The sequence below is a fragment of the Erythrolamprus reginae genome, chromosome 2, assembly GCF_031021105.1.
Source record: "Erythrolamprus reginae isolate rEryReg1 chromosome 2, rEryReg1.hap1, whole genome shotgun sequence".
In the NCBI taxonomy this organism is placed as follows: domain Eukaryota; kingdom Metazoa; phylum Chordata; class Lepidosauria; order Squamata; family Dipsadidae; genus Erythrolamprus; species Erythrolamprus reginae.
In genome coordinates, this window is record NC_091951.1 from 353,133,667 (window position 1) to 353,153,002 (window position 19,336).

General features: G+C 42.5%; 1 protein-coding gene across 1 annotated transcript in view; it reads right to left on the minus strand.

Annotated features, from left to right (window-relative positions):
• The window catches only part of LOC139159626 (maestro heat-like repeat family member 5), a 62,311-nt gene extending 52,393 nt beyond the window's left edge, over window positions 1-9,918 (minus strand). Inside the window, exons 1-4 of the mRNA XM_070736926.1 lie at window positions 9,907-9,918; window positions 7,952-8,378; window positions 5,348-5,484; window positions 3,283-3,390 (exon numbers count right to left, since the gene is read on the minus strand). Of these exons, the coding sequence (XP_070593027.1) occupies window positions 3,283-3,390; window positions 5,348-5,484; window positions 7,952-8,378; window positions 9,907-9,918 (684 nt within the window). The remainder of the gene's footprint in view (window positions 1-3,282; window positions 3,391-5,347; window positions 5,485-7,951; window positions 8,379-9,906) is intronic.
• Window positions 9,919-19,336: the final 9,418 nt, after the last annotated feature.

Sequence of the window (19,336 nt, forward strand, 5' to 3'; positions counted from 1 at the left end):
TAGGGCCGCAACTGGTGCACCAGGCGAACCTGGGAAAATGCCCCCCTCGCCACAGCTGAAAGGTGTTTTTGTAATGTGAGCTGTGGATCGAGGAGGACGCCCAAGTTGCAGACCCTCTCTGAGGGGGTCAATAATTTCCCCCCCAGGGTAATGGACGGACAGATAGAATTGTCCTTGGGAGGCAAAACCCACAGCCACTCCGTCTTGTCTGGGTTGAGTTTGAGTTTGTTGACACCCATCCAGGCCCCAACAGCCTCCAGGCACCGGCACATCACTTCCACTGCTTTGTTGACTGGACATGGGGTGGAGATGTAGAACTGGGTATCATCGGCATATTGATGATACCTCACCCCATGCTATACGCTGATGGATAAAGGTCCATATTTTTGTAACTGAAAATGCCAAGTCAATGGCACTGGATTCTGTGACCTTTTCATTTTTGCCACAGTTGTGCAGCCAATCATGCATCATGGTCACTAAGTGAGTTCGACTCCCCCCACTGACTTAGCAAGGGTTCAATATCTCAGGGGTTGCCCCAAAGAGGAGGGGGTCAGCCTATTCTCCAAAGCACCAGACGTCAACACAAGAAACAATGGATAGGAATCTATCAAGGAGAGAACCCACCTAGAACCAAGGAGAAACCTCCTGACAGCGAGAACAATTCACCAGTGGATCAGTTTGCCCTCAGAGGTTTATTTTTTTATTTATTGTATTTATATGCCGCTTACTCCAAACAGATTCTGAGCAGCGAACAATCGGAATAAATACAACAACAATAAAAACAGTTTTTTGCAATCAGCCTAATTCCAAGTCTGCCAGAAAAGCCAGGTCTTAACGGCTTTCCCGAAGACCGGTGGGGTGGAGATAATGCGGATCTCTGGAAGCAGTTGGTTCCACAGGGTCGGAGCCACCACAGAGAAGGCTCTTCCCTGAGATTCCACCAACCAACATTGTTTGGTGGACAGGACCAGGAGAAGACCGACTCTGTGGGCCCTTACTGGCCGCAGCAAGGTTTGAGGGAGGAGGCGGTCCTGTAAGTAGTCTGGCCCTGAGCCATTTATTTATTTATTTATTTATTTATTTATTTGATTTGATTTGATTTGTATGTCGCCCCTCTCCATAGACTCGGGGCAGCTCACAGCATACAATGAAGCAATTCATAACAAATCTAATAAATTTAAAAAACTTTTTAAAACTTCATTATTAAAACAGGCATAAACACAAACACACCATACATAAATTGTATAGGCCCGGTGTGTGTGTGTGTGTGTGCCTCAATTCCCCCATGCCTGACGGCAGAGGTGGGTTTTAAGGAGTTTACGAAAGACAAGGAGGGTGGGGGCAGTTCTAATCTCCGGAGGGAGCTGGTTCCAGAGAGTCGGGGCCGCCACAGAGAAGACTCTTCCCCTGGGTCCCACCGGACGACATTGTTTAGTCGACGGGACCCGGAGATGGCCAACTCTGTGGGACTTAATCGGTCGCTGGGATTCGTGCGGCAGAAGGCGATCCTGGAGATATTCTGGTCTGATGCCATGAAGGGCTTTATAGGTCATAACCAACACTTAGGGCTTTAAAGGCGACAACCAACACCTTGAATAGTGTTCGGAGACCAACTGGCAACCAATCCAGCACACGTAAAGTTGGAGTAATATAGGCGTAACTTGGCACACCCGTTATTGCACATGCTGCTGTGTTCTGCACCAGCTGAAGTCTCTGAACACTCTTCAAGGGTAGCCCCATGTAGAGCGCATTGCATTAGCTGTGGGTGCTCCATCACTGGAGGCCTTTAAGAAGAGATTGGACAACCATTTGCCTGAAAAGGTAAAGGGTTCCCTCCTCGATCAAGGTGCTGGACTAGAACAGTGATGGCAAACCTATGGCTCTTGTGACACAGGTGGCACGTGGAGCCATATCTGCTGGTACACGAGCTGTTGTCCTAGCTCAGCTCTAGCATGCATGTATATGCCGACCAGCTGAGGCTCTGGGAGGGCATTTTTGGCTTCCCTAGAGCCCCTGGGGGGATTGGGGAGGGCATTTCTACCCTTCCCCGGCTCCAGGGAAGGCTTCGGAGCCTGGGGAGGGTGAAACATGAGCTTACTGGACCCACCAGAAGTTGGGAAACAGGACATTTCAAGCCTCCACGGGGTGGGGAAGCTGTTTTTACCCTCCCCAAGCATTGAATTATGGGAGTGGGCACTCACGTGCACACGATAGCATGCACGTATACTTTTTTGGCACCCGAGGAAGAAAAGGTTCACCATCACTGCACTAGAAGATCTCCAAGGCCCCCTTCTGTTGTGGTTAGCTCTGGCCCAGCTCCTGCCCCAAGGACTGTGGATGTGGGGGAGACATCCATATGCTGCAGGCCTGTTTTGCCCCCGGTGGAATCTGCTGATGAAGGCTCCTCTGACCAAGAAGACATGAGTGACAGGGAGGAGGAGAGTGTGGCAGACAGCTCAGAAGGAGATCAATTATCTAGCTCCTCCTTGGATTCAGAACAAGAGTTAATGACACAGCCACACATGCGGAGAGCGATGCATAGGCAACAACAACTGAGAGATTATTGTCAAAGAAAATGAGGCCACCTGTGGTTGGGTGGGGCTGTGGTCATTAGTGAGGCTGCTATAAAGAGCAGCCTGTGGGTTTGGTCATTGTGGAGGATTATCTGATCGTTGTGTTTCGTGACTGCTTTACTGACTTTGACCTTTTGTGTGCTGATTTTCCCCCACTTTGAAACTAAAGCAGAGCAAAGTGTGTTTCACTTTGTGAAAGAAGGACTGTGAATTGCCTCACAGCTGCAAGCTAAGTATCACAGAACTGATAAGGGACTTGTACCAATTACCAGTTTGTTTGGAGACGAGTGCTCTTGGCTATACCAAAAGAGGGCTTGGTTTAAGTGAATTTTCATTATAAAGAACATTGTTTTGAATTTTCAAACGTGTGTGTGTCTGAAATTTGTACCTGTGAATTTTTGGGAGGAGTCTACCAGAGAGCCCGACAGAACACCTTCCAAGTCTGTAATTCGGTTATTCATTTGTCTGTCTAATATATCAAAGAAACGGTGGAACAGAAGCGTAAAAGAAAGGGCACCAATGGAGGGAAACATGATGACTAACATTAAAATGATTCTTTAAATTATTGGGAATAATTTGAATTGTTGGATTATCCTGCAGCGAGTCGGCCGTGGCTCGTGGGTGAGTTGGCCATGGCAAGTTGGTCCTCTTCTGACATTGTGTCTCAGACAACTGCAGCTCTAAAAGGGTAAAACCTCAGTGCATTTACCTTATCTTTAGACAAGACCTGGGAGGTGCTTTGTTGGATTGAAGGCTTCTGGTTGGCGGGTGACGAGACACTTGTTTTCCACTTGGCCTGTTTGTGGTCTGCAGAAATCTGTGTTGACAACAACAGCAAGAACAACAAAAAAGAAGTTGTGACAAAGTGAAGGAGCAGAGGAAGGAACAGCTTTGTGTGTGTGTTCCCAAGGGGAGGGTTGGTTTTCTTTCTGTGTCAGCAGGCATATTATAATTCATTCAACGTTTCTAGCTGGGACAGACATGAAGGACATAAGACGGACCATTTGGATTGTATCAGCTGGACCTAAGGCACATTTTGAGATGAACCGTTGGAAAATCTCTGCCACAAATTGTGAGAACCTGATTTATCACCATTTATTATTGTGGCCTGTTGGCTGCCTGTCCCTCCAGCAGCCAAATCAGAATTTAACAATAATAACAACAGAGTTGGACGGGACCTTGGAGGTCTTCTAGTCCAACCATCTGCTTAGACAGGAAATCCTACACTACTTCAGACAGATGGTTATCCAACGTCTTCTTAAAAACTTCCAGTGTTGGAGCATCCACAACTTCTGGAGGCAAGCTGTTCCACTGGTTAATTGTTCTAACTGTGAGGAAATTTCTGCTTAGTTCTAAGTTGCTTCTCTCCTTGTTTATTATTATTATGTCAGTACAACACAGCAAACGAGATCACTCTGCTGGATTTCGTATTTCATCCCCAGTCGGGCGCTTCCCAAGCACCTAGGACTGCGTGATGTAGCGGCGAATTATGTTTGCTGATCCCAATAAAGCGGCCTTTTGCAATTGACAGGTGGAGATTTTGTCAATTCCGATGGTTTTCAAAGGTCCGCTGAGATCCTTTGGCCCTGCGCCCAGCTTGCCAAGGACCACTGGGGCCACTTTCACGGGCTTATGCCAGAGTCATTGCAGCTCGATTTTTAGATCTTCGTATTTCATTAATTTCTCTAGCTGCTTCTCCTCAATTCTGCTGTCTCCTGGGATTGCGATGTCGATGATCCATACTTTCTTTTTCTCCACAATCACAATGTCTGGTGTGTTATGCTTCAGAATTCGGTCTGTCTGAAGTCGGAAGTCCCACAGTAGTTTTGCTTGCTCATTTTCCACCACTTTTTCGGGCTTCTGATCCCACCAGTTCTTTGCCACTGGTAGATGGTAGTTCTGGCACAAGTTCCAGTGGATCATCTGTGCCACAGCATCATGTCTGTGCTTGTAGTCAGTCTGTGCGATCTTTTTGCAGCAGCTGAGTAGGTGATCGATTGTTTCATCTGTTTCTTTACAGAGTCTGCACTTTGGATCGTCTGTTGATTTTTCAATTCTGGCTTTGACAGCATTTGTTCTAATGGCCTGTTCTTGTGCCGCCAGTATTAGTCCTTCTGTCTCCTTTTTGAGTGTTCCACTTGTAAGCAATGACCAGGTCTTTTCCTTATCTACTTTGCCTTCAATTATAATTCTTATTATTATTAATAATTATTATTCAATAATAATAATAATAATAATAATAATAATAATAATAATAATAATTATTATTATTATTTAGACTTGTATGCCGCCCCCTCTCCTTTCACTGCCCTACAGTGAAACAGGGCAGGTGGTTGTCTTGTAAATCTTAGATTCAAGATGGGTTGACATTCATCTGTCCCATTACGCACCAGTGAATTCTCGCCAATACATTCAGGCTGCATTCACCTTTGCTTGCACCTCACCATTGATGTCCCCTTTACCTTGGAGGTGGGAATCTCAAAAAATGTCCACCTTCTTTAGATTTTCTCCATTGATTTGAAGCATTCCAGGGGTGGTGATAGTCTCTAAGTACCTTGTTGTCTTGATGTTGATGTGGAGTCTGAAATGGTTGAGGAGTTCATTCCGGGGTTGTTCCATGGTCATTCCACCAAGGGCCCCATAATTCAGCAAATTCTCAATAACCACATTTGTCTACTCTGGGGATAAATTATCTCCACTGAGGCAGCCCTGGGTTCTGCAACCTCTCTACGATGGACCCCTGGGTCCACCGTGACACACACCAAGCTGCTTACCTGGGAGGCATGAAGATGGTCCAAAATGGTGTCTAATATTTCTCTCTCATCCATCAAGTCCAAGGCTTCTTTGACTGGTTTGCCTTTTAGCGGCCTCTTGCTCTCCCACAGACTTCGGAAGCATTCGTCTGAGAGTTCTGAGAAGAAGAGACAGACTGAGGTTGATGGGCAATTCAATGGGAGAAGCCTTCTCAAAGCGGAGAGAGAAAAGGTGTGTGAGGGAGGGGTCAAACGTGTCGTAAGTTTCATGTCCGTCTTCATCTGCTTAGACAACCATCTTGAGGATGAACTCTGATACACACACACACATATCTCTATCTATCTGTTTATCTCTCTATAGATAGAAAGAAAGATAGATAGATAGATAGATAGATAGATAGAAAGATAGATAGAAAGATAGATAGATAGATAAATAGATAGAAAGATAGATAGATATAGATAGATAGAAAGATAGATAGATAGATAGATAGAAAGAAAGATAGATAGATAGAAAGATAGATAGAAAGAAAGATAGATAGATAGAAAGATAGATAGATAGAAAGATAGATAGATAGATAGATAGATAGAAATAGATAGATAGATAGATAGATAGATAGAAAGATAGATAGATAGAAAGAAAGAAAGATAGAAAGATAGAAAGATAGAAAGATAGATAGATAGATAGATAGAAAGATAGATAGATAGATAGAAAGATAGATAGATAGAAAGATAGATAGAAAGAAAGAAAGATAGATAGATAGAAAGATAGATAGATAGATAGATAGAAAGAAAGATAGATAGAAAGATAGATAGATAGAAAGATAGATAGATAGAAATAGATAGATAGATAGATAGAAAGATAGATAGATAGATAGAAAGAAAGATAGATAGAAAGATAGATAGAAAGATAGATAGATAGAAAGATCAATAGAAATAGATAGATAGATAGAAAGATGGATAGATAGATACATACATAGAAAGATAGATAGATAGATAGAAAGAAAGATAGATAGATCAAAAGATAGATAGAAAGATAGATAGATAGATAGATAGATAGATAGATAGATAGATAGATAGATAGATAGAAAGATAGATAGAAAGATAGATAGATAGACAGACAGACATAGATGTTTTCATTTTCATGGATTTTCACAGGTATAGATTTGTAGGTCTTGGTGTACTGTATTCAGGTCTTTTCCCATGTAGGATTGAGAGTATTGGCGACATTTCAACGAGGTTACAACTCGTCATCTTCAGGCTGGTGTTTTCGGCTTTGTGCTGGTGTGAACTAAGCATCATTGGAGCTGCCGTTATTACCGAAACCTACATACCTATACCCATGAATATATACAAGTGTGTGAGTGTGTGTGTGCATGTAATGAAAATGAAGGGAGATTAGTATAGATCTACCCAATATTACATCTTTGTATACCAGCAATACGTACTTGACAAAACAAATAAAATGAAATAAACATTTTAAGCTTATTTGCTCTCATCAGCTAGCCATATGTTACTGGGATTTGAACCTGCAGTCTTTGCCTTGTAAGGCAGTAGCCTTAGCCTCTATACAAGGACTCCTCCTTCTCAGCTTGTACCAGGAAATGAATACATGTGATTTTTTTTTTTGTCAAGTCACCTTGGTATATCCAAATATGTGAGGGAGCATACTGCTTCCTTTTCATTATCAACAAAAAATACGTTACACTTATAGTTGTTGGCTATAAAAAATTATCTGCCTTGGAATATGGTCCCTGGTGGGGCGAGAGGCAAAAAGGAAGCAGTAGGCCCCCTCCTATATTTGGGTATATGAGAGTGACGCGACAAAAAAATCACACAATTGGAACTTTTTTATGACTTTGAAATTTCAGAATGTGGTAATCTTATAATTTGTATGTAGCCTTTGAAAAAGGCTAAGGGAGAGGGGTCTTTCCTCACCTCTGAGGGCAAGAGGTTCTCTAATAAAGTGGCTGTGGTATAGAAGACCCTCTCCCTAGACCCCCCCTGTCAAAATTCTTTGACCTGAGGGCAATGAAAGGCTACCAAAACATTTACTACCACACTGTGGGTGTGGCTTATGCAGGACGCCCTGCATTTTCTTAGAAACATAGAAACATAGAAGACTGACAGCAGAAAAAGACCTCATGATCCATCTAGTCTGCCCTTAAACTATTTTTTGTATTTTATCTTAGGATGGATCTATGTTTATCTCAGGCAGGTTTCAATTCAGTTAGTGTGGATTTACCAACCACGTCTGCTGGAAGTTTGTTCCAAGGATCTACTGCTCTTTCAGTAAAATAATATTTTCTCATGTTGCTTTTGATCTTTCCCCCAACTAACCTCAGATTGTGTCCCCTCTTTCAACATCTTTCAGTGCAAATTGGGTGCTTTGGGATGGAGCTCCATTTTGGCTACTCCACTGCATTGACCCCCCATCTGGGCAGTAGCCCACACCCCTGCCTGAGGGGGTCTGCACCATAACTTCCCTGTCGGACGAAGGACGGTTGCAGGATTTGGGTTTGGCTAGTCTAGACAAAAGAAGGAAATGCCCACGTGTGACATGAAGAGCAGCCTCCCACTCTTTGAGGGGCTGCCCCAAAGTGGAGGCCCAGAAGGCAGTGTATGTACCTGGGTATAAAGGCAGGACAGCGTCTGGGGAACGCCGTCTCCCCTGAATTTTTTCCTTCTCGTGTCCCTTGGGCAAGGGAGTGGTCTCTTTCAGGCTGTGCTTGATCTCCATGTGAGGGGAGGACTTTGGAGAGGTCTTGGTGGACAAATCTGGCAGCGCTGAAGGCTGAGACTTCTTCCTGACCTCTGTCGGAACTGCGGAAGACTTCACAAGCAGCGGCAAGACCTGCGTGGTTCGCTGAGTGGCTGAGGTGCTGGACGGGCGGGAACCAGAGAAGTGGCCTTCCTGGCTGTCCCACTGCCGTAGGTCATTATTGCTGATCTGTGGCTGGGACTCCTTGCTGTCCTTCTTCTTCAGGAAGGGCAACTTCTTCAGCATGTGATCCATCCTGTCGTGAAGAGTGAGGGCTACAACGGGAAAGAGATCCTATCAAGGAAGGAGAAGGTTTGTAACTCCAGGTTGAAATGAGGGGTCTTTGGTGCTCCCATCTGTCTGTCTGTCCATCCATCTCTATCTCTATCATCTCTATCTCTATCCATCCTTCCGTCCCTCCGTCTCTCCCTATCTATTCTATTCCGTTCCATGTTTCTTTTCTTTTCTTTTCTATTCTATTCAATTCAATTCTATTTATTTATTTATTTATTTATTTATTTATTTATTTATTTATTTTTGTTTATTTTGTCCAATACACAATGAGGATTTTAGTGGGTATATATAAATATATATAAATATACACACACACACACACACACACACACATAGTAAAATACATGATGAAGGTTATAGAGGAGATACTCATAGTAAAATATATCTAAGAAATAATAGAAAAGAAGGTATAGTAATAGAACATATCAATGAAAGAATAGAAGAAGACATATAGGAATAGAAGAAAGGTAGAGGAGATATAGGAGAGCAATAGGACAGGGGACGGAAGGCACTCTAGTGCACTTGTACTCGCCCCTTACTGACCTCCTAGGAATCTGGATAGGTCAACCGTAGATAATCTAAGGGTAAAGTGTTGGGGGTTTAGGGATGACACTATGGAGTCCGGTAATGAGTTCCACGCTTCGACAACTCGGTTACTGAAGTCATATTTTTTACAGTCAACTTTGGAGCGGTTAATATTAAGTTTAAATTTGTTGTGTGCTCTTGTGTTGTTGTGGTTGAAGATGAAGTAGTCGCCGACAGGCAGGATGTTGCAGCATATGATCTTGTGGGCAATACTTAGATCATGTTTTAGTTCTAAGCTTTCTAGGCCCAGGAAGAAAGTCTAGTCTCGTAGGGTATTATCCTGTTTCGAGTGGAGGAGTGAAGGGCTCTTCTGGTGAAGTATCTTTGGACATTTTCAAGGGTGTTAATGTCCATTCCATTCCATTCCATCCCACCCCACTCCATATTCCATCCCATCCCATTCTATTCTGCAGAGTCAAGGTGCAGTCTTACCTGATGTTCTAATATTCCAAACTTTGCAAGTGTCTAATCTTCGCTTGTTGGATTTCCACACATGAAAAAGATCCTCCTCTCCTTCACTCCTCAACTGTCCTCAACTGTCCTCTCTCTTCTCCTCCGCTCTGCTCTTATCTCCTCTGCTTCACTGGTTTTTTCTGCAGAAAAAGCAATGGCTACCAACCTGCCTTCCACTGAGGACGTGTATACTGCACGAGTCAAAAAGAGGGCAGTGAAAATATTTACAGACTATATGATATACAGTATATGATATATGACATATATGATAGTGCATTATATTATTTTATTATATTACATTATATTATTATAATAATATTGTTTTATTACATTATTATGTAGTCCGTAGCTTACAACATTTCATTTAGTGATGGTTCAAATGTGCAATGGCACTAAACAAAGTTACTTGTGATCCTTTTTTCACACTATGACCATTGCAGCATCTCCATGGTCCTATGAAGAAAATTCGGATGTTTGGCAACTGACTCACATTTATGACCATCGCAGTGTCCCAGGAGTCACGTGATCCCCGTTTGTGACCTTTTGACAATCAGCCAAGGGGGACACCTGATTTACTTAACAACCATGTTCCAAATGTAGGAACTGCAGTGATTCACTTAACGACTGTGAAGCAACAAAGGTCATAAAAATGTTGGGCTCAGTTTTGCTCGTAAGTCGAGGTCTACCTGTATATATGATTTTTTTTGAGGGGCACTGCCCATCATTAGTAGAGCGTCCTAGTACTTTTGGCAAAACACTTCAACGAAATAAAAGAGGCAGTTGAAAACAAAGTTTTTTGGGGAAAAACCAGAGATTCTTTAAAAAAAAAAACTGGTAAAAGGGACAATTAATAAAGATATTTTAAAAGAAAAAAGAGAAAATGAATAGAAATAGAATAGAATACAATAGAAGATGAATAGAATAGAATGAGCTGGAGGGGACCTTGGGGGTCTTCTAGTCCAGTCCCCGCTCAAGCAGGAGAACCTATACTATTTCAGATAATGACTGTTCAATCTCTTCTTAAAAACCTCGAGGGATGAAGCAACCAGAGTTTCTGAAGGCAACTTATTCCATTAGTTAATTGTCTTCAGTGTTAGGAAGTTTCTCCTGAATTCCACTCTCACTTAACAACGGAGGCAAGAAAGGTGGTAAAATTTATTTATTTATTGGATTTGTATGCCACCCCTCTCCATAGACTCTGGGCGGCTAACAACAGTAATAAAAAACATCATATAAATCCAATACTAAAACAACTAAAAAACCCTTATTGTAAAACCAAACATCCCTACAAACAAACATAACATGCATAAATTGTAAAGGCCCAGGGGGAAAGAATATCTCAGTTCCCCCATGCCTGACGGCAGAGGTGGGTTTTAAGGAGCTTACGAAAGGCAAGGAGGGTGGGGGCAATTCTAATCTCCGGGGGGAGTTGGTTCCAGAGGGCCGGGGCCGCCACAGAGAAGGCTTTTCCCCTAGGCCCCGCAAACAATATTGTTTTGTTGACGGGACCCGGAGAAGGCCCACTCTGTGGGACCTAATCGGTCGCTGGGATTCATGCGGCAGAAGGTGGTCTTGTAGATACCCTGGTCCAGTGCCATGAAGGGCTTTATAGGTGATGACCAACACTTTGAATTGTGCCCAGCAACTGATCGGCAACCAATGCAGACTGCGGAGTGTTGGTGTTACATGGGCATTTTTGGGAAAGCCCATGATTGCTCTCGCAGCTGCATTCTGCACGATCTGAAGTTTCCGAACACTCTTCAAAGGTAGCCCCATGTAGAGAGCATTACAGTAGTCGAGCCTCGAGGTGATGAGGGCATGAGTGACTGTGAGCAGTGACCCCCGGTCCAAATAGGGCCGCAGCTGGTGCACCAGGCGAAACTGGGCAAATGCCCTCCTCGCCACAGCTGAAAGGTGTTTCTCTAATGTGAGCTGTGGATTGAGGAGGACGCCCAAGTTGCGGACCCTCTCTGAGGGGGTCAATATTTCCCCCCCCCAGGGTGATGGACGGACAGATGGAATTGTCCTTGGGAGGCAGAACCCACAGCCACTCCGTCTTATCAGGGTCCAGACACCGGCACATCACCTGCTTCGTTGGGGCACTTAAAGCTCATTCGAAAATGAGTTTTAGCAACCTAAATTTTGGGCTTGATTGTGGTTGCAAGTCAAGGGTTACCTGCATTTTAGTTTTGTTGCAGACCATCCAGAGTCTCTTCCTTTGTGAGATGGACGATCCTTTAACTTAGATGAATAAAGATGAATAAAATACTTTAACTTATTAATGAAATAAAGGTCTTTTTTTTAAAAGTATGCTATTTTTGTGATTCAATGCAGCTTCTGGTTTCAGAGCTGAGTTTGCTTCAAGTGCTTTTATACACCAACAGCTTTTTAATTTTCTAGTTTCTTTATCTCTTCAGCTTTGAACAAGCTCCATGGCATCAGATGTATCTACAATCAGTTTCGCATCTAACAATTATTTTTTTGTCATGGGGTTTACATGGCACATCAAGGTATCTGCTGTTTCTCCAGAGATTTCAGCTGCCATTCACTCACTGGCTGTACATTTTCTGGATTGGACAAAAAAAAGAAGAAAAGAGGAATGAAATATTTGATGAAATATTTTTTTAAAAGGCAGAATATTATATTTTCCTGGCTGAGAAATGGAGAAAAAGGTTATTTAGCCAGAAAATAGACTAACTCTTAATAGACCCCCAACTTTGTCAATGGACCATGAAGACCAGAGCAAACTCACTCATCCCCCCACCCCCACCTGTGTCAATTTGTCTATATGTCAGGCCGAAGCCATTGTTTTGAGTTGGAGACTTTGGCCTGCCACAAGTAGGATAGTACTGTGGGAATTTGGGAGGGGGAAAGATACTAGCCACAACAAATTCCTTCCAGAAGAGTCAAAGTCATCCTTTGTTTAGTACCAGCTGAAAATACACTGGAGGATTGTGGACATAGAGAGAATTGGAGTGGTCCATGAGATGAACTTGTGGATGTTAGTATCGGTTTGGCAACAGTTCGTATCCCACACGGCTCTGTTAATAAATTGGAACTTGGAAGAAGGCCATGTTTTGGATTCTGATTTATTTCTTGGATGTTTATTGGGATGCTGACATTAAACTGATATAATTTTTCCTACTGTTCTCCACCCAGGTTAAGGTTCATCCCTCATTCCCACACCAACAAGCTCATCACATGTACCACTACGGTTTCTGACAACGTCAGTGATCCTCCCCTGAACTTCCGGCTGCTGCTGAACAAAGGATGACCTTGAATCTTCTGGAAAGAATTTAATAATAATAATAATAATAACAACAGAGTTGGAAGGGACCTTGGAGGTCTTCTAGTCCACCCCCTGCTTAGGCAGGAAACCCTACACTACTTCAGACAGATGGTTATCCAACATCTGCTTAAAAACTTCCAGTGTTGGGGCATTCAAAACTTCTGGAGGCAAGCTGTTCAAGTGATTAATTGTTCTAAATGTCAGGAAATTTCTCCTTAGTTCTAAGTTACTTCTCTCCTTATTTAGTTTCCACCCATTGCTTCTTGTTCTACCTTCGGGTGCTTTGGAGAATAAATTGACTGCTTCTTCTTTGTGGCAACCCCTGAGATATTGGAACACTGCTATCATGTCTCTTCTGGTTCTTCTTTTCATTAAACTAGCCATTCCCAGTTCCTGTAACTGTTCTTCATATGTTTTATCCTCCAGTCCCCTAATTTATTTATTAGATTTGTATGCCGCCCCTCTCCGTAGACTCTCCTATCTTTGTTGCTCTTCTCTGCACTTTTTCTAGAGTCTCAATATCCTTTTTGCATCATGGTGATTAAAGCTGAATTAAAGCAGGATTCCAAGTGTGGCTTTACAAAGGCCTTATAAAGTGCTATTAACACTTCACGTGATCTTGATTCTATCCCTGTTAGAATCAAGATCATGTGAAGTGTTAATATTTAATTATGTTAATTTGTTTAATTTGAGGATCTTTCCCCCTCATGCAACCAGTACTATTCTACTTGTAGCAGGCCAAAACTCAAAACGATGGCTTCGGCCTGACACTATCACTAAAACCTTACCCTTAGACTATCCACGGTTGACCTCTCCTAATTCCTAAGAGGTCAGTGAGGGGCCTGCATAAGTGCACCAGCCTGCCTTCCGTCCCCTGTCCTAATGTTTCTCTCTTACTGGTATCATGTATATAAATATTGTTACATCTTTGTATACCACCAATACCTACTTGACAAAACAAACAAACAAACAAATAATAAACAAACCATTCCACATAAGAACCATTGTAGGAATCTCCAAGCCATCTCACCACATGGCACCTGACAAAGTTACATCAGCCAAGCCTGGGGGGGGGGGGCAGAATTAGCTAGCCAAGACCCTCTCTGCCCCTGGAAGTCTGACCACCAAACAGAGCCCATTTTAATTCGATTTTATTTAATTTGACTTCTAGGCCGCCCAACCCCATTTAACTTTTTAATTGTTGGTTTTTAGATTCTTTCATAAGGGATTTAATATTACACTGTATGTTTTACTTTTTCAGTTGTAAGCCGCCTCAGGAGTTGGTGGGGGGGAATCATAGAAATTTCAATCAATCAATCAATAAGAATAAATTTCTTATACAGGGACAGGAAACTCTGAGGTGAGGCCCAAAAGAGGAGATAAACTCCTGAAAGGACCTCTTCTTCTTCTTCTTCCACATCTTCGGGGCAGGCAATTCCCCCTTTTCCTCAGGACCTCAAACCACGAGGAGAGTCCTGCTGCCCACCATTAAACCATCTTTCCAAACGGCCTCCATGCTTCCAAGGTGCCTTTTTCCCCCTCAGGTGGAACTGAACCCAGAGAGGACATTCCTCACAACAGGGATGGCTAACCTTTCCTTTTTTTAAAACATAATTTTTAATTAAGAAATCAAAATTACTACATTTGGTTGTTTTTATCTATGCCTCTTCACCCCATGAAAACAAAACAGATATCTTGTCAGGTCTGATATCTGTCAACACATGGAAGGTTTCACAGCACCTGCTATAAATAACATTCTCGTCTATTGCAGGTCCCTGTCAATTTCAAAATAAATAATAATAATAATAATAATAATAATAATAATAATAATAATAATAATAATAATATTGTTGATGATGATGAAAGAACAAATTAAGTGTTTGTGGATTTTCTCATAGAGATTTCTGGCCTGGTTAAATTAGGCCCTCCAACAAAATTGGGCACTTTGGCTAAATGTTTTTGCCATCACGTGCCAAAAAGGGGGGAGGAAAACGTGTGCTGGGGGCATGTCACACACGTGTGCGCCCAAACCCATAATTCCATGAGGCCCCTCCCACGCATTCACATGTGACCCTTAACCCCCCACTCCAGGCCCACTTTTCGTTCTCCTCAGGCTTCAGGGCCTTTCTAGGAGTCTGGGAAGGGCAAAAAGAACCTTCTCCTTTCTTTTCTTTTTTCTCTTTGTATTGTATTTTCTTGGTTTTTTTTAATCTGATTTTTGAAAAGAAAATATTTTATCCTTAAAAAAAGAAAAGAAAAGAGAAAACGGCCTTTTCCACACACACCCCAGAGGCAGGAATGGGCCTGTTTGCCAAATTCTGGTTGGACCAGAAGGCCCATTTTTTTCGCTCTCCTCAGGCTTCAGGGCCTTTCTAGGAGTCTGGGGAGGGCAAAAAGAGCCTTCTCCTTTCTCTCCCCCCCCTCTTTGTATTGTATTTTCTTGGGATTTTTTTAATGTAAAGAATCTAATAAAAATTCTTTTAAAAAAAAATATTTTATTCTTAAAAGAAAAAAGAAAACGGCCTTCTCCACCCCCCCCCCTTGGAGGCAGGAAATGGCCCATTTGCCAACTTCTAGTTGGACCCGAAGGCCCATTTTTTGGCTCTCCTCAGGCTTCAAATCTTTTCTAGGAGTCAGGGGTCGTGGTGAAAATGTCCTTCCCCGTGCCCCCACAGGCCTGTTTCCCTACCCCCAGTGGGCCCAGGCGGCCCGAAAAACAGCTGAGTTCACATGGCCACTAAAATGGTTCCACGTGCCGCATGTGGCAGGCGTGCCATAGGTTTGCCATCACTGCCTTGCAACAACTGGAAGAGGCTTTGTACATGAAATAAACAATACGTCAAACAACGATATGAGATTGTGTTTACATTCAGGTCCAGTGTCTGTTAATATTGATAATTAATAATATTAATAATACTCTATTAATAATGTCCTTGGATATTTTGAATGCCCTCGCTGAAAAATAACTATCTGCTGTTTCCATGAGTCATAGCTATTGCTTTATTCAGATGAATGTTAAACTGAGTAAAATTCTCCAATTATTTATATATAATAATAATAATAATAATAATAATAACAACAACAACAACAACAACAGAGTTGGAAGGCACGCCCCTTACAGACCTCTTAGAAACGGGGAGAGGTCGACTGCAAACAATCTAACGTTAATGTTTTGGGGGCTTGGGGGAGAAACCAGTGTCAGGTAGTGCATTCCAGGCATTGATGACTCTGTTGCTGCATCACTTATATTTCTGCAGCCAAGTTTGGAGTGGTTTACATTAAGTTTGACTCTACTACATGCTCATGTATTGTTGTGTTTGAAGATGAAGTAGTCATTAATAGGAAGGACATTTTGGTATATGATTTTATGAACTACATTTAGATCAGATCGGAGGTGACGTAGTTGTAAATCGTCTAATTGCAGTATTTAAATCTAGCGGAATAAGGAATTCTGTTGCGAGTGGAAGAGCGAAGGACTCTTCTTGTGAAATATTTCTGGACTCTCTCGATTGTATTAATGTCCGATATGCAATGCAGGTTCCAGACAGGTGAGCTGTATTCCAGAATTGGTCTAGCAAATATTTTGTATGCTCTGGTTAGCAGTGTAATATTGCCAGAGAAGAAGCTGCGTAAGATTTGATTAACAACTCTTAGTGCTTTTTTCACAATGTTGTTACAATGGGTTCTAGCACTTAGGTCGTTCAAGGTCTTTGACAGAGTAAGGGTCATCTACCAGTGAGGTGAGTGGGGTCCTTAATGTCCTTTACCATTTCACAGGTGGTGAAAAGCAACATGTTCATCTCAGAATTGGGGAAAAACATACTTCCCGGAATCAGAATTGGTACTAAACCTCTTGGTTTTTAAGAAAGTGAATCAAAAAAATGGAAATTGCATTTGAAGAAATCGATAAGAAGATTTGACACTTGACTTTCAGCCATTCATTTCAAGAGCATGAAAAATAACACAATTGTTTTTCACACTTAACAACCATTGCCGCATCCTTAGGGTTATATGAGCAAAATTGTTTATCAACCTGACTCACGTTTTATGACAATTGCAGTGCCCCAGAGTCCTACAATCCCCTTTTGCAAATTTCTGAACAAGCGGTCACTGGTCAAGTCAGATTTACCTAACAACTAGAGTGATCCACTTAATTGTGGCATGAAGTTGTAAAATGGGGCAAAACTCGCTTCATGGTTGCCTTGCTTGCCCACAGAAATTTTGGGCTGAATTTTTATCATTAAGTCAAGGACTTCTTGTAGCTTAAGTCTGCTCAGGCAGAAATGTTAAACAAGGCTGAAGCCTCAGAAGCTGTTAAGACTTCCTGCTCCAACTCTACTGGTTACGCTGATTTACAACTCGCTGTTTCTTGCGATGGAAGAAATGGCCCATTTGTTGGTTGTTTTAACGCAGAGGTCTTTAAACTTGGCAACTTTAAGGCTTAGTGGACTTCAATTCCCAGAATTCTCCAGCCAGCTTATGCTGGGGGTTGAAGTCCACAAGTCTTAAAGTTGCCAAGTTTGGGGATCCCTGTTTAAATGCCTTCGCTGCAAACTGTGTAAGCCCCCCTTTATAATAATTAATTTATTAGATTTGTATGCCGCCCCTCTCCGAAAACTCGGAGCGGCTAGTTACAAATGAAGCAGCGTTCGAAGTTTCTGCTACCAAGAGTGAACTTTGCCTTCTGCAAGAATCCAAAGGATGGAAATTATATCGGCACAGCTTGAATTGATTTCTGTTGCTAAGACAGTTGTTAAGTGAATCTTGCCCCATTTGATAAACTTTCTTGCCAGTTAAGTGAATCTCTTAAATTAGTAACACATGAGAAGCCAGTGCATAAGTTAGTGATATATTTATTTATTATTAGAGTTGAAAGGGACCATGAAGGCCATCGAGTCCAACCCCCTGCCCAAGCAGGAACCCTATAGCACACCAGTCAAGTGGCAGTTCAATCTTCTCTTTAAAATGTCCAGTGTTGGAGTTCACAACGTCCGCTGGTAGGTTGTTTCATTGGTTGATCGCTCTGACCATCAGGAAGTTCCTCCTTATTTCCAGGTTGAATCTCTCCTTGGTCAGCTTCCAGCCGTTGTTCCTTGTCCGGCCCTCTGGTGCCCTGGAGAATAAAGTGATCCCCTCCTCTCTGTGACATCCCCTCGTATACTTGTAGACTGCTATCATGTCCGCTCTGGCCCTCCTTTTCTCTAGGCTATCCGTGCCCAGTTCAACGACTTGCCACAATGTCTATATATAGAAAGCCTGATGTTTATGGAAACTTGGCAGGGGAGATTTTCATGAGGGAGTGGATGCAGCCACAAAGCATTCTTTTGAGGGGTTCAAGGCCATCCTGTGCTCACCCACCTGGGTGGAAGCAGAAGGAGTGGCCACGCTAGCACAATCTCAGTGGGCAATTGACAGGTTTGGGGTGGGGAAACAAGGGGTGTGAACTTTCAACTGGGTGGGGAACTCGGATTTAGGTTTTCCAGTGTGGTTGCCAGGATGGCTCCGGCAATAAATTGGAATTTTGAGGAGTACTTTGACTCGGATTTTGATGTTACCTGGAACCTTGACACCCTCGGCTGGCTTCCCCCGTGGGCTTTGCTTGTCAGGCTACAAAAGGGGATCACGTGACCACAGGACACTGGAAGTATGCAGATTCTGGAGGCTGCAATGGCCCCATAGAAAGCAGCCGTCACTATTTTTAGTGTCGTTGTCACAAATGCTCCGTCTTAATTTTTTTTCAGTGTGTACAGAAGGCATAGTGTTTGAGCAGCACATTTTCATGCCGGAGTGCCTGAATTTTTTTGGATGAGGGGCTCACGAGCTTGTGATTGGCTTGGCACAGCAGGACACGAAAATTTCCACCGACTGTTCTAGGGTACAAAAAAGTAATTAGGAAATAAGGAGTAAGGTTTGTTTGCTGCACGAGTTACTGTATTTTTGAAAAATAAAGGTGAGATAAAGTGATTGCAAAATGTAATGCTATCAAATAAAACCCCTTAAGCAAGAGGCCTATCCCAGATTGAACATTATACTTTTTTGTCTATTTCAGAATCTTAATGGCATTTGTCTTCCTTGTAAGACTCAGTTTAGGTTTCCCCCTTTAAAAGGTAATTGATGAGAAGACACAAGAGTACATGGTGAAAAAAGTCCCTTGGTATAGTTGTACACGCAACCATGTATAGGCACATATAAATTAAGCATAGATGCCGTGTAACCAGTTTTTAATGACTTAATTACAAACGTGCTTCAGTCATCTACACAAAAGCAACAAGATTAACCCTTTACTGACTAGCCAATATAGAGTTGAGTTCATGCAGTTGAACCAAAATGAATGTTTAGACCATTGAAATACCCGTGGCTGTGACTTCTTGTACTCGCTGACCTCAATAGAACTTTCCCCCAGCAAACACTTTTAATTCCTGTTTTACATACAAGGGTTACCCAGAAAGTAAGGATGTAAGGCACGTGGGAATGTTCTCAGGGAATGTTGGTCTTACTATCATGTAGCATGAAGCTAGCGGAAGAGAACGAGCAGTGCCAGGGGTCAGCAGATATTTGACTGGCGTTGGGGTGAAGGTTAGAGAGGAGCCTCCTCATTCTGTTTCCCTCCAAGGGCAAAGTCCATGATGTA